The sequence below is a fragment of the Brassica rapa genome, chromosome A09, assembly GCF_000309985.2.
Source record: "Brassica rapa cultivar Chiifu-401-42 chromosome A09, CAAS_Brap_v3.01, whole genome shotgun sequence".
Taxonomy (NCBI): domain Eukaryota; kingdom Viridiplantae; phylum Streptophyta; class Magnoliopsida; order Brassicales; family Brassicaceae; genus Brassica; species Brassica rapa.
The window spans coordinates 40,655,566-40,670,462 of NC_024803.2; the positions used below are offsets into that span (position 1 = coordinate 40,655,566).

The window sequence follows — 14,897 nt, forward strand, 5'->3', positions numbered from 1 at the left end:
ATATATGGTATATGTAGAGATTTTTGTTATTGTTAACTGCGGTGCGGTGCGGGACGGATGTTACCATTCGAAGCCTCAAATGTGCATATTTGTCCACGTCAACATGAAAGATTTTCGTCTTAGTATTATTTTATCATTTTTAGTTCCATGCATCTCTGTTGCTAAAAAACAGGGGTTCCATGTCTCTGTGTGTACAATACTGAAACCAATAGACTAATGGTTGGTGGATATATCCTACCGATGTTGACAAAATGAAATGACTCAAATTTTCAGGATTTATATTATTAACATTTAAGATAAAATAATGCTCAAGACATAAAATTGGAATTGAGAAAAAAATATAGCAAACGACAATAAGATAATAAGTTGGTCACATGGGGACAAGTAAATAGTCCCGCCATAGGTAGTATTCATCATGATAAAAGCCTTCTTGGTTGTTCAATTTTTCTAACGTCTCCATCACTTCCAAATATAATAAAACACTTAAACCCCTAAAAGTTAATTAACAAATCCTCAAGCTACATCTGAGAGAGAAGAGAGAGAGACAGCTTGAAGACGACGATGATCGAGCCTTTATATTACCTTCTCTTATCGTCAACGCGTTTCCTTCTTCTTCTGTCTCCTTGCTCCTCTTCTGTTCATGGTGGTGGATGGGAGTCGGAGTTCCACTTCCGCCGGACAAGAACCGACGGGAGAATAAACCGCCGGATATTGCGTCCAGTTCTTCGGGGGTTTCCGTCGTGAATGCTCGGTTGTCTGATTCTCCTATTCTCTTGTTCGTTTACTTCCACAAGGCTTTCCGTGCACAGCTTGCGGAGCTCCACCGTCTCGCCGGTGATAGGGTCAAGACCGGTTCCTATCTAGCGGTGGAGCTCCGCCGTAAGTTTGATTACCTGAAGCTTGTTTATAAGTACCATTCTGCAGCTGAAGATGAGGTTAGTACATCTCTCCAGGTTTTTAAAGCTGTTTCAAGAACTTAGCAAAACGAAGCGTTTTGGGTTCTAATGAGTAATGATTCATGTTAGGATAAACAAAGAGTGTAAATGATCATTATCTCATATATTTTTGGCTGGTTATGCATATAATCTCTGCTTTTCTTTGATCAGAATCAGCAAAATGAAAATTAAACCATCTCAAAGCCGAAAAGTCAACGAGTACGTACACAGAGTTTTATTACAACAATCACTTATGTAACGTTTGTCTACTGGCAGGTCATATTTTCAGCGCTAGACACACGTGTGAAGAACATTGCTTTTAATTACTCGCTAGAACATGATTCCACAGAAGATCTTTTCACTTCAATTTTCCACTGGCTACATGTTCTTGAAGAAGAAAGAGGGGACACTGCAGATGTTCTTCGTGAAGTTATACTATGTATTGGCACCATTCAGTCATCCATATGTCATCATATGCTTAAAGAAGAACGGCAGGTATATAGGTTTTTTGCTTGTCACACAATTTAATTGTCTTTTGCAATATATATAATTTTAGAAATCATCTTTCTTCTTATGTTTGCTTATCTTAAATATGCAGGTGTTTCCTTTGTTAATTGAGAACTTCTCAAGTGAAGAACAAGCATCATTAGTGTGGCAATTCATGTGTAGTGTTCCGGTGATGGTCCTTGAAGAAATTTTCCCATGGATGACATCTTTACTCTCTCCCATGGAGAGATCTGAAGTTGAGAACTGCGTAAAACAAGTTGTCCCAAAGGAACTCTGCTTGCAACTGGTACATTATCTCTATATATACATATATATTACTGAGAGTGAGATGTGAGTCTATTTTTCCTTCATTTTCTTGCAACTGTAACAGGATTTAAATTATTTTTCTGAAGGTCATAAACTCTTGGCTAATTGATGATGATAGTCAATCTTCTTCTTTTGCGGCTCTTACAAAGATCATGAAAGAAGTACAGTCTGAAAATATGAATAACTCATCTCATCAGGCAGATTCATCAAATGGGCTGTTTCAACGTTTTTGGCAGTGGAGTAAAACGTCATTCTCTAGTCCAAATACAGAACACACTCTGCTTCATGGTATTCAACTTCTGCATAATGCAATAACAAGAGATTTGCTAGACATTCAAAAAGGATTAAGCCAATTGAAATTTCCGAGCCTTTCATTGGACCTCAATGTGCTCGTGGTTCGGCTAAACTTCCTTGCTGATGTCCTCATCTTTTATGGGTAATAATATTTTGGAGACTTTGATTTTTTTATGGTATGTAGTTTCTTGGACATTTCTTGTTTCCTTTTCCTCCTCTCTTTTTTTTATGGTATGTAGTTTCTTGGACATGTCTTGTTAAATGCAGCAATGCATTTACGAAGTTCTTTTACCCAGTGTTTGAAGAAATGGTGGGTCAACACTCTTCTGCTTCAAAACAATTCACCATAGATGGCCATGTGGAAAACTTCAAGAGGTGGCTACACCTTGAAACTAGCACAGGGAGTGAAGACTTTGTCATAACTCTTCAGGATAAACTGAAATCCCTTATACTGGCAGTATCAAAAAAGTTTTCTCTAGAGGAAGCTGAGGTAAACTGTTTACATATATTGAAGAGACTACTGGTCAATTTTGATTTAGTTTCCATTTGACATCCAAAGTATTTAACTAGTTGCTGTCCAGGTATTCTCCATCATCAGCAAGAATTGCAACATTGAAATGCAGAGGCAGCTCCTATACATGAGCCTTCATGTCCTGCCTCTTGGATTGCTCAAGTGTGTCATAATGTGGTTTTCTGCTCAGTTGTCAGAAGATGAATCTCAATCAATTATTCACTTCCTAAGCTGGGAAGATTCTTTTCCCAATAAACCTTTTGCACACCTCTTGTTGCAATGGTTTCGTTTTGGTTATTCAGGCAAAACATCAGTTGAAAGTTTCTGGGATGAGCTGTCCTTTATGTTCAAACCGAGATGTCCCTCTGAAGAGGAACACACTGAAGAAGCTTCTGGATCTATATACAATGGATCTGATCCTTCTTTGCTTGGGAACAAACATAAGTCGTCAACATGGTTCCAGCCAATGGATCTACCTCCTGGTTACATGAATGAGACACCTTACTCGAGTGCAATGAATCATCAAATACTTATCCCAGGAAACCTCAAGCCTATTCAACAGCTTCCTGGTGACAACATTGGCGATTGCTTAACTATGGACTGGAAACCGATTGATCTGCTTTTCTTGTTCCACAAGGCAATGCAGAAGGATATAGACTATCTTGTACGCGGTTCAGCACGACTGGCATCAGACAGTAGCTTCCTTGGAGAGTTTCATCAACGGTTTCATCTCATAAAGTTCTTGTATCAGATACATTCAGATGCAGAGGATGAGATTGCGTTTCCAGCCCTGGAGGCAAAGGGACAACTACAAAACATTAGTCAGTCATACAGTATTGATCATGAACTTGAACTTGGACGTCTCAATAAAGTATCATTCCTTTTGAATGAGATGGCTGAACTCAACATGTTGTTGTTGTCTATCAACTCAAATGTAGTGGAAAAGTATGAGAATTTATGTTTGAGCCTCCAAGATATATGTAAATCCATTCATAAGCTATTGTCTGAGCATCTCCACCGCGAAGAAACCGAGCTATGGTCTTTGTTTAGAGACTGCTTCACTATTGAAGAACAAGAGAAGATCATAGCATCCATGCTTGGAAGAATTAGTGGAGAAATATTGCAAGATATGATTCCCTGGTTAATGGAATCTTTGATCCCTGAAGAACAACAGGCTGTGATGTCTTTGTGGCGTCAAGCCACAAGGAAAACAATGTTTGCTGAATGGCTAAAGGAGTGGTACAATAGTAATGTTGTAGGAGAAGAAATAGGGGAAACAAAAACAGTTCCATCTGAGGATTCAGATCCACTAGATATTGTCTGGAAATATCTATTTGAGGAAGCTGCTGATGAGGAAAGAGGAAACACTTGCAGCAAACCTATGGAAGTTTTAGAGACAAGTTTAAAGGATAGCATGAGTAAGCCACTTGTGAAGGTTGCTCCTGATAACAAGGCAGGAGTTGGCAACAAAGAGGAGATTCATAAAGAAAACTCAGAGAATAAGAAGGTATGTACAAGAGTTGATGAAAAGATGTATAAAGAAGAAACGTTAGGCTACCAAATGCGTAGAACATCAAGCCAATCTGATCAAGCCAATAAATATGAGTGCCTCTTATCAATGAGTCAGGAGGATGTGGAGGCTACAGTTAGAAGAATTTCTCGTGACTCTTCTTTGGATCCTCAAAAGAAATCATATATCATGCAGAACTTCTTGATGAGGTAACCCTACATCCAATTTTGTTTTTGTAAGAGTCATGTTATAACTGTTCGAAGTAGACGATGACTTTGTTTAGTCTAATCAATATTTTTCTTTGTTGTGACTTACACTAGTTTGTATACTTTTTCAGCCGTTGGATTGCCACACAACGGATACATAATCTTGAACCATCCGTTATCTCAAACAATATGGAAGTAGTTCCTGGTCAGCATCCATCTTATAGAGATCCTCAAAAGGGGATCTTTGGTTGCAAACATTACAAGAGGAATTGCAAGCTTCTTGCTCCTTGTTGCAACAAGCTTTTCACTTGTATCCGGTGCCATGATGAAGAGGTTGATCACTCAGTGGATAGGTAGTCACATGTTTATTGCTTCCATTTTCACGTACAAAATATCAGTCTCATCCATATTTTAATTTTTATAATTTTTGTGTAGGAAACAAATCACAACAATGATGTGTATGAAGTGCATGATTATTCAGCCAATAGGCGCGAGCTGCTCAAATAGTTCATGCAATTCTTCAATGGGAAAATATTACTGCAAAATCTGCAAACTATTTGACGATGAAAGGTAACATTTATCCTACTTGAGCATCTCTATTTGGATGCTTAACGTATCCTATTTTCAAAATATTAGTTAAACCAAATAAAAGTTTCATTGGAATATATCTGAAACTGGATAGCTTTTTCTCTCACTCACTGTTCATCTTTTTAGTTAAGTTTTCTTGTTGTTTTGGACTAAAATGTATGATGTAAAGTAAGGTTAAGGCTAGTGATAGATCATGTTGAAAAAGTTTTCCATCTTAAAGCAGTTATTCTTTGTAGAGAATTATATTATCTATTCTATTAAAACAGAATCATGACCAGTTGATAAAAGGTTATGTCAACTATTTTTATAACCAGATCAAAATTATTATACGTAACTAACTATGCACTACTTTCTATGACTTTTTTTGTAACCATTTTTCAGTTCCAAAATAATCGGGCCCACTACTTTTTATGGCTCTTTTTTGAACGACCTATACAGCTAAATACTGTATGTATCCTATATTTTTGCATAGATCCATTTTCTTTTTACAAATCTATGTATCTTTATATAATAATACATATAAAACAAATCGTATAATGATATGTCTATTACTTCCGACGAGAAAAACACAGACCTATTTCATTTAACTGTTTTTTAAAGAAATCCAGTTCTAATTACAACATATATATTTGTTAAATTTTGACATTGTTTCAAAAATTATATTAGATTACTATTAAACAAAAATATAATTACAAAACACACAAATATAGAAATATTTTTTTTTAAATATAAAACAAAAAATATATCCGCCCTTTCAAGGGCGGGTCAGTATCTAGTTGTATGTTAAAGTTTGAACTAACGTTGTGGCATATCGTACATACTTTCAGATTCAGAACCTCTACATTAAAAAAATGTTGTTGCACGCAGTTTATTTATGTTCTTTGGTCGAAACTAGGCATGATATTGATAGTTTTTGACGATTGAAGGTTTTTATTGCAGAGAAATCTATCATTGTCCATATTGCAATCTCTGCCGGGTAGGAAAAGGATTGGGCATTGAATATTTCCATTGCATGAAATGCAATGCTTGTATGTCACGGACCTTAGTAGAACATGTATGCAGAGAAAAGTGCTTAGAAGATAATTGTCCGATTTGTCATGAGTATATTTTTACCTCGAATTCTCCGGCGAAGGCTCTTCCATGTGGTCATGTGATGCACTCAGCATGCTTTCAGGTGCTTAAATTCTTATGTTTTATGACAATTTATGAAAATATGCTAAGAATATTTACTTGTGTGTGCTCTGTCTATGGTTGTAGGAGTACACATGTTCACATTACACATGCCCTATTTGCAGCAAGTCACTAGGGGATATGAAGGTTAGTTCAAAATTTTCTTTTTAATTCCTCTGACCCTTTATTGAGACAAATGCTCAAACAGTGAGGTGATTCACTAATGAAAGAATTGTCTCACGCAGGTATACTTTAGAATGTTGGATGCACTGCTCGCAGAACAAAAAATGCCAGATGAATACTTAAACCAAACTCAGGTTCCTCTCTCTCTTCTCTCTCGATATTTTATGTACATACAAAGTATCATTAATTCATGGTCTAGGTTTAAGCATAAGGATGGTTGGTTGCAGGTAATACTATGTAATGACTGTGGGAGAAAGGGAAATGCTCCATACCATTGGCTCTATCACAAGTGCTCTTGTTGTGCCTCATACAACACCAGACTTCTCTAACTCGTCCAATATCCCTTGTTTTTCCGTTGTAAATGAGCAAGTCTAAACATTTTTCTTTCGTTTTTAAAGCATTTGATTTTGTATGAAAAATAATATTCGACATACAGTCAATAAATTTAGGGGGTTGTAGTTCTCACTTAATCTCATATATATTATTGCAAGAATCGAAAATATGACTACAACAGATATTTTTTATGTTAACAATTATAGTATAAGGATTGTAAATTTTAAAGTAGAATATAATTGAAATTTCCATATAGTGTTTAGTATACAACTAAACTAAGTATGGCCTATATAAACATAGTTTTGGGACTGTTAATAAGTTGCATGCAAAAAGATGGGGTAACAAACATTTTTTTTTTGATAAGTAAGATGGGGTAACAAACATGCAGCAAACCCATTTGAATTGAAACCATCATCCCAGTTCCCGAACATAATCATTTTCTTCAACAAAGAAAGATTTTTTTCCCTTTAATTCTGTTTGTAATCTATGCCATCTTTAAAGTTGCCGACGATCGACATGCAAGTCCATCATATTCCTTAGAAATCAAGATTTGAGGCTATCATATATATACTGGGTTTACTTTCAAGTATATGTTGTACAAATACTAACAAATTGTTAGAGACGATAACATTTTGAGAGAACTGAAGAAATAATAGTCTCAGTGAGTTTTTCACTAGGTTCATAGATAGGATGGTGAAAGGTCTGGTTGCGCAATAAATTGAAACCGCTTCTTTCTGACCTACCACATTAATATGTCAGAAAATCATATAAAATCCTATCTCTGAAACCATATAGCTTAATTTAAAACATTTCAACGTCTACATACTTAATCCACTCACATGCCCATTTAAACAAAAGCACTTAAATTATAGTTGACATGAAATCAAGTTTTCATATCCCTTATAAAAATATAAACCTTTAATCAAGTTATCAAAGAACATCATCAACAAGGTGCAAACAAATTCTTAAAATATAAGTACGGGTTAGAAATGGTGCAGGAGGAGCAATTCTTCAAAAATTACTGATCAAAAATGGCATATGGGAGGAGCAAACTAAATGTAAATGTTTTGTAATGTTTCTATTTAATAGAAAATATTTATTGTGTAATTTTCTATAAGAATATGCATATATATTAAAACTCTCTCCGTTTCATATTATTTTAAGTAGCTTTAGAAAAAACTTTGTTTCAAATATAGTACTTGATAATTTTTACATTTATTAAATATAGGGTGGCCTATTAAATAATATTATTTTTTATAATTGATTGAATTTATTAACTAAATGTTATTTTTAAAAAGTAACAATTTTCTTAATATTATTGCTTTTAACCTGACTACTTTCATTGTTTAGGGAGTGTATTGTATGGCATCACATGGTAGTGTAGATCAAGGTAGTGTAAACCCAACAAAAAGAAAACGAGTTTGAAATTGACAACTGAACTCACAGAGAAGACTCATAAAGAAAACGAGTTTTATTGTTTTTTTATGTTGACTTCCATTAAAGGAATCTTCGATCAATTTTTTTTGTTTAAAGTTTTCTTCTATTTTTATACAACGTAATAAATATTCCTCATAATTGACAAAATCTATTCACCTAATTTTTTCTATCTTTTTTTTCTTGTCGGCAATTTCATCTTGTCTAGAATATAGGTTATAATTATGAGTAGGCCTAATTATGAGGGGATATACAGGTCTAGTTTATGCACACAAAAGTTTATGTACTGCCAAAATAATGAAATACAAAATAATACTACTACTAACTTCGAAATAATGCAAAATGATTTTTCAATTTACATTTGACTAGTTAGTTGAAATATTTAAATTATAATGGTTTAATAAAAGTATTTAAAATACAATGACTGTGTCTTTTATTTAACTACTAAAAAATAAAAAGAGTTTCTTAATTATATGAGTCACAAACCTGGACTAAAATCCCATCTAGAAGAAATAATTAAGAAGATGGTGAAATGGTTAGAAAAAACAAAAAAAATCTCAGGTTACACGTCAATATATTAAATGCATTTTCTATATATTTTATAAAAGCAAAACAAAGTTTGCTTATTTTATTCCCTTTTCTCAAACTGAACCCGCGTTTTCTCTCTCGCCGGAAAACACCACCACCGTCATCTCCGCCGTCGATTAAAATCAAAGATATATCCTTTTTTTTTTTCAATTAGCTTCTCCTTCCTCTGAGTTGTTCACTCACCCATGGGTAACTGTAACGTCTGCGTGAGACCTCCCAACCCCGAAGAATCCAAACCGACTCCTAAACCGAAGAAAACCAACCAAAACCGGAAATTAAACCCATTCACCTCCGATTTCATCAGATCCCCCGCTCGAACCCGCGCCCCCAAGGACGCGGTAATCCCCACGAGCCACCAGACCAAGATCACCGACAAGTACATCCTCGGCCGAGAGCTAGGCCGCGGCGAGTTCGGGATCACCTACCTCTGCACGGACCGCGAGTCCCGCGAAGCCCTGGCCTGCAAATCGATCTCCAAGCGGAAGCTCCGCACCGCCGTCGACGTCGAGGACGTCCGCCGCGAGGTCTCGATCATGTCCACCCTCCCCGACCACCCCAACGTCGTGAAGCTCAGGGCGACTTACGAGGACGGCGAGAACGTGCACCTGGTGATGGAGCTCTGCGAAGGCGGCGAGCTTTTCGATAGGATCGTCGCGAGGGGGCATTACACGGAGCGTGCGGCTGCTGGAGTTGCGAGGACGATCGCTGAGGTTGTGATGATGTGTCATGTGAATGGTGTCGTGCATCGTGATTTGAAGCCTGAGAACTTTTTGTTCGCTAACAAGAAGGAGAACTCTGCGTTGAAGGCTATTGATTTTGGGTTGTCTGTGTTCTTCAAACCTGGTAAAGTTTTGATCTTTGGTAACTCTTCGAGTATGATTAAGTGTCAATGTTCGAGAAATTAGCGATCGGCTTAAGCCTAATTGTTGATTGTTTACATATAAGATACTTTAGTTTTTGGATTTAATTTTAAAATCATTTTGATGAATTATCGAAATAAAATACTGATCAGAAGACAAGTTTATGGATTTGTATTAACATTATTATTTAATTTAATAGATTTAGACTATTTTAGATCGATTTAAACTGATTTAAAACGGTTTAAATCGTTTTAGAATGGGTTTAAACGATTTAATTATAAATTCGAATCTAAGAAATATAGTACTGATTTGCGCCTAAGCAGATTTTTAGTGTGTAAAGTTTATTAATTTATTGCAGGAGAAAAGTTTAAGGAGATTGTAGGAAGTCCATATTACATGGCTCCTGAGGTGTTGAAGAGAGATTATGGACCAGAGGTTGATGTTTGGAGTGCTGGAGTTATCATCTACATCTTGCTCTGTGGTGTTCCTCCCTTTTGGGCTGGTTAGCTTTTCTGGTTTTCTCTTTTTGATATACAAAGTTTGTGTGATTTGTCAGAGGCTGAGTTTGTGGTTTCTGTTGACAGAGACGGAACAAGGTGTTGCTCTTGCGATCTTGCGGGGAGTTATTGACTTTAAGAGAGACCCTTGGCCTCAGATATCAGAGAGCGCCAAGAGCCTTGTGAGGCAGATGTTGAATCCTGATCCCACTAAGCGTTTAACTGCTCAGCAAGTGTTAGGTGAAGTGCTTTTTTATGCTCTTTAGTGCCTTGATTTGGTCGAAGTGATTCTAATACCTTTTCACCTCTCAGCTCACCCTTGGGTACAGAATGCAAAGAAAGCTCCAAATGTTCCTTTAGGGGATATAGTCAGATCAAGATTGAAGCAGTTCTCTATGATGAATAGATTCAAAAAGAAAGTTCTTCGTGTATGTGTTTTTTGCCTTTTAGACACTATCAATTGTCTGGTCTCTTTAATTGGTTTTGATCATTATCATCTCTATATGATGCTTCCAGGTAATAGCTGAGCACTTGTCTATTCAAGAGGTTGAAGTGATCAAAGACATGTTCTCACTGATGGATGAAGACAACGATGGGAGAATAACTTACCTGGAACTCAAAGCTGGACTTCAGAAGGTTGGCTCACAACTTGGTGAACCTGAGATCAAAATGTTGATGGAAGTGGTAACTTTCCACATTACTACCCCTTCTCTTATAAAAGACCAAAACAGCGTTCTTCGCTTAAATCTGTATGGCTTTGAACGCAGGCTGATGTTGATGGGAATGGGTTTCTGGACTACGGAGAGTTTGTAGCTGTGATCATTCACTTGCAGAAGATAGAGAATGATGAGCTTTTCAAACTAGCTTTCATGTTCTTTGACAAAGATGGAAGTACATACATCGAACTTGATGAGCTACGGGAAGCTTTAACTGACGAGTTGGGCGAACCTGATGTCAGTGTTCTAAACGACATCATGCGTGAAGTTGATTCTGACAAGGTTCTGTCTAAAACAATCTTCCATAAGGCATAATAGTTAAGCTTATATCGCTCTATTTCTGAGTGGGAATGTTTGTTTTTGGCAGGATGGGCGTATAAACTATGATGAGTTTGTGACCATGATGAAGGCAGGAACCGATTGGAGAAAGGCGTCGAGACAATACTCAAGAGAGAGGTTCAAAAGCTTAAGCATTAACTTGATGAAAGATGGTTCATTGCATCTCCATGATGCTCTCACTGGACAATCTGTCCCTGTTTGATTTTAATTTAATTTGTTTTTTCCTGCTTGTTCTTTGAGAGATGAGGAGGACTTTACAGAAGCTATGGTCCTTATATATAATCATTTTGGGTTGTATTTGTATGTAATGTTTTGTTCAAATGTTGCATCTTTATTAAATCCTAAACCCAAAGAGGCATAAGTACAAGATCTTTCTTACACTGAAACCTTATCAACCTCATTAGAAGACTTGTCCATGTCATTGTCCTTGGCCACAACATCTTTGTAACGGTACCAATGTGAGACTAACAAGAAATAGGCAAAGTTTAGAGTCATCATACCAGCTACAAAGTAGTAGAAATACTCCAGCCTCCCCTTGTTTAGATCCTCCGGAAGCCAGTTCCCGGCAGATGATCCCTCCGTGATGTTGTGCACCGTGGATAACAGAAAGCTGCTGAGGTAACTCGCCAGTCCAATTCCGCAGTAATACAAAGAACCAGCAAAACTTCTCATGTTCTCTGGAAACTGTTTGTAGTAAAACTCCATCTGACCAACTCCAGCTAAGGCGTCCCCAATACCCATCAGCAGTAACTGAGGTATCAGCCACATACCGGACATTGAAGAGATTGCGCCTTTTCTCGGTGCAACGCCCAACGTCGGCCTTGTGAGAGCTACCGTTCTTCTGTGTTGCTCTACAGCTGCGGAGACCAACATACTTGTGATGCATAGAAACAATCCTGCTCCAACTCTCTGGAGCTGTGTGATACCACCGTCTCTGCCTGTATACTTTCGAAAGAAAGGTACAAGGACGCGGTCGTAGATAGGTATGAATATTGTCATTCCAAGCATCAAGAAGACCATGTAAGACCCGGCTGGTATCTGGAAAGTTCCTGAACCGAGGCGTCTATCGGATTGAAGAGACTGAAAGATTGTGTAGGTTGTTTGTTGAATGTAAGCTAGGTAGAATAAGGCGGCAGAGAGCCAAACTGGTAGCACACGGATCACGCATTTCACTTCCTCCACTTGCTGCACACTACATAGCTTCCATAGATCCGCTGGAGAACCATCCATGTTCAGTTTATCATCTGGTGTTTGGATTGCCGCTTTGTCAAGAAACCTGAAAATTAAAGAAAACCTAAAACGTGTTCCACAAGAAAACTTAAAAGAAAGGTTACATTTTTCAATACCTAAACTGATTTGTATGGCTCAACTTTGAGTTCTTGAAGTCCTTCGATATGTAGTTGTAAAGACCCTCAGAAGACGAACCAATGTGCTTTAATCTTCTCTTCTTGATCGCGACAACGATGACTCGTGTTATGCTATGAATGGGACTGCCACTGGCTTTAACCTTGACATAGAGCTTAGAACCAGCAAAGAAGATGATACAACCAAGTAACATAAGAATAGCTGGGATAGCTAAACCTATACTCCAACTCACGTTTGACTGAACATAGACGATGAGCGTTAACGACACCATCTGAGCAAACGTGAAGGTGAAGAAATACCAATTAAAGAAACTATCAACCCCTCGTTTGCCTTCTTTCGTCTTAGGGTTGAACTGATCAGCACCAAAGGGAAGATTACACGGCCTGATCCCACCGGCTCCGATCACTAGCAAAACCATTGCTCCGGCGAGAAACATAATCTGTCCGATAGATGGCCCCTTGCACACGCTTCCTATCTCCTTACCGCATTTATCTGGATGTAGCTGGTTAATCACAGCCGTTAGATCCATCGCTACCGAACCCTTTGCATGAAACAAAACAAAAGGACTATACGTTCAGACACAAACAGCAAGATCAGTGAGTGTTTAATAAACTTGTGTGGTTTTAGTTTTACGAGGAAGCAAGCGATCATGGCGAAGGATAGGGTTTTGTAACGGCCAAAGTAAGAGTCACAGAGGAAAGCGGCGACTATAGTGCCGAAGTTGCTTGTACCACCGTAGATATTGACGACGGTCGCCGCTGTGATGCTCTTCATGTTGAAAACCGTCGTTAAGTAGATGACAAGATTCGATGAGCTCCCAACTATTCCAAGTTTCTCAAATGTCTCATTTCCTGACAAGTTACGAAACAGAACATTAAGCTACTCTGCTTATAAACTCCTTTTCCCTTCAGTTCTTGTCAGGGATGAATATGAAATTTTTTTATGGGTGTAAGAAAAATAGTTTTCTAATAATTTTATTTTATTTTAATTAACAAAATAACAAAAATTGAAAAAAAGAATAGTGGGTGCACATGCAAGCCATTGTTAACACTGGTTTTGCCACTGGTTCTTGTTCGTTTCAAGATCAAAATGTTACAATTAAGAAACAGATTCATCATAGGAGTTAAACCTTTTTTAATAAGATAAAAACCAACTCCTGAATTTATTGGTTCTTAAGTTCGTAGAGATTACAGTGGACTTTGTTAGGTGTCTTCAGGCTGGGTGTCTTGTTTGTTTCAGGATCAGAATTTTTATATTAGAAAAAAAAAATTATGTGGATCACTTCGTACCAATGATGAAGGGCATGACTTTCCATCCTCTGTAGATGAGCTTAGAGTCATCATCATCATCTTCCCCTGTAATGTTCTTCTCTGCCTTCTCAACCTCCATGGCTCTCTGTTTCTCTCTCTCTCTCTCTCTCTCTCTCTCTCTCTCTCTCTCTCTCTCTCTCTCTCTCTCTCTCTCTCTCTCTCTCTCTCTCTCTCTCTCTCTCTCTCTCTCTCTCCTCTTACTCACAGCAAATACGTGTAATGTGTTTGTGTGTGTGCGCGTATGTATATATTAGTGAGAAGTGTGAAGGACTTACCAAACATTTAATGGAAAATTAAAAGCAATTCTATAGTATCTAAATAATAAAAGAAAAAAGCGAGATTAAGAAAATATCTCATTTAAAATATTATGAGATACTCTTTAAAACATATGACGGCACTTGGCAATTTGTAAATAACTTAATTTCGTTTTAAGAGATAAAATTTAATTAGCTAATTAAATTTTTTATTAAAAATTTAAAATAATAGTTTTATTAAATTTATAAATCCATTTACTCTTATATTAATCAAAGTGTGATTAGATATTAATTGGACTGAAAAAGACCCAACTTTATCAAAAGTAGGCCCGGAGTTTCAACAAACGCACATTTTTTATCAAAAGAAAAACGATTACAGTTTGGATATCTTATTAATTTATTTGTTCTCATGGCTAATATTTGTTTTGCTTGTTTTATATTCTCAACTCGTGTTTTTTAACATTAAGTAGCAATCAAGAAGTCATTCTTTTTATCTGTAACATGGACTGATGGACAACGAAATTATCAATTACTTTTCTTAACATGTTTTACTAAAAAAAGTTAAACGAGAAACCTACATGTGACAATGAATTGAGAGGCTTGTTAATATATGGAAGTAGGAGAGTAAACACTACAGAAATATTTATTGTCGTTTGGTTTTTACTTGAATTCAATAAAGCTGACAACATTTATTTTCTACTTTGAAATTTGTCAAATCATGAAAAGGGAATCTCCTAGTTAACGTTACTTTTTCTTTTCAGCTTTATTTTTTTCTCTCAATAATTCTTTCTTTTCAACTTTCATCATGCATGCATTTTTATAGAAAAATCATTTTTGATCGCAATGATCGTCTCTTTACTTCTCATTTGCACGCTTAAATGTTATTGTTCCTTACCTCAACACTCAATAGGTAAGTTGTATATTTGTGTGTGGTAAACTAATTTGCGTATTCTTATGAACATGTATTACCGAAAATGGTTCATTTACATAT

General features: G+C 36.7%; 3 protein-coding genes across 3 annotated transcripts; 2 read left to right on the top strand and 1 right to left on the bottom strand.

Annotated features, from left to right (window-relative positions):
• Positions 1 to 100: 100 nt before the first annotated feature.
• On the top strand, positions 101 to 6,718 carry LOC103842674 (zinc finger protein BRUTUS-like At1g18910). The gene is made up of 12 exons (XM_009119330.3): positions 101 to 935; positions 1,212 to 1,430; positions 1,534 to 1,728; positions 1,835 to 2,184; positions 2,310 to 2,532; positions 2,624 to 4,272; positions 4,401 to 4,622; positions 4,705 to 4,839; positions 5,797 to 6,031; positions 6,115 to 6,174; positions 6,273 to 6,344; positions 6,438 to 6,718. Exons 1-12 carry the CDS (start codon positions 651 to 653, stop codon positions 6,537 to 6,539), a joined length of 3,747 nt encoding a protein of 1,248 aa, XP_009117578.1. The 5' UTR covers positions 101 to 650; the 3' UTR covers positions 6,540 to 6,718.
• Positions 6,719 to 8,500: 1,782 nt separating this feature from the next.
• LOC103842676 (calcium-dependent protein kinase 10) lies at positions 8,501 to 11,357 on the top strand. Its single transcript, XM_033280874.1, has 7 exons — positions 8,501 to 9,408; positions 9,784 to 9,927; positions 10,010 to 10,162; positions 10,235 to 10,350; positions 10,439 to 10,606; positions 10,690 to 10,920; positions 11,006 to 11,357. Exons 1-7 carry the CDS (start codon positions 8,751 to 8,753, stop codon positions 11,177 to 11,179), a joined length of 1,644 nt encoding a protein of 547 aa, XP_033136765.1. The 5' UTR covers positions 8,501 to 8,750; the 3' UTR covers positions 11,180 to 11,357.
• LOC103842675 (protein NRT1/ PTR FAMILY 2.9-like) lies at positions 11,288 to 13,864 on the bottom strand. Its single transcript, XM_009119331.3, has 4 exons — positions 13,632 to 13,864; positions 12,976 to 13,193; positions 12,324 to 12,883; positions 11,288 to 12,253 (listed from the first exon to the last, which is right to left on the bottom strand). The coding sequence occupies exons 1-4, from the start codon at positions 13,729 to 13,731 to the stop codon at positions 11,353 to 11,355; spliced, it is 1,779 nt and encodes a 592-aa protein (XP_009117579.2). The 5' UTR covers positions 13,732 to 13,864; the 3' UTR covers positions 11,288 to 11,352.
• Between the last annotated feature and the right edge of the window lie 1,033 nt (positions 13,865 to 14,897).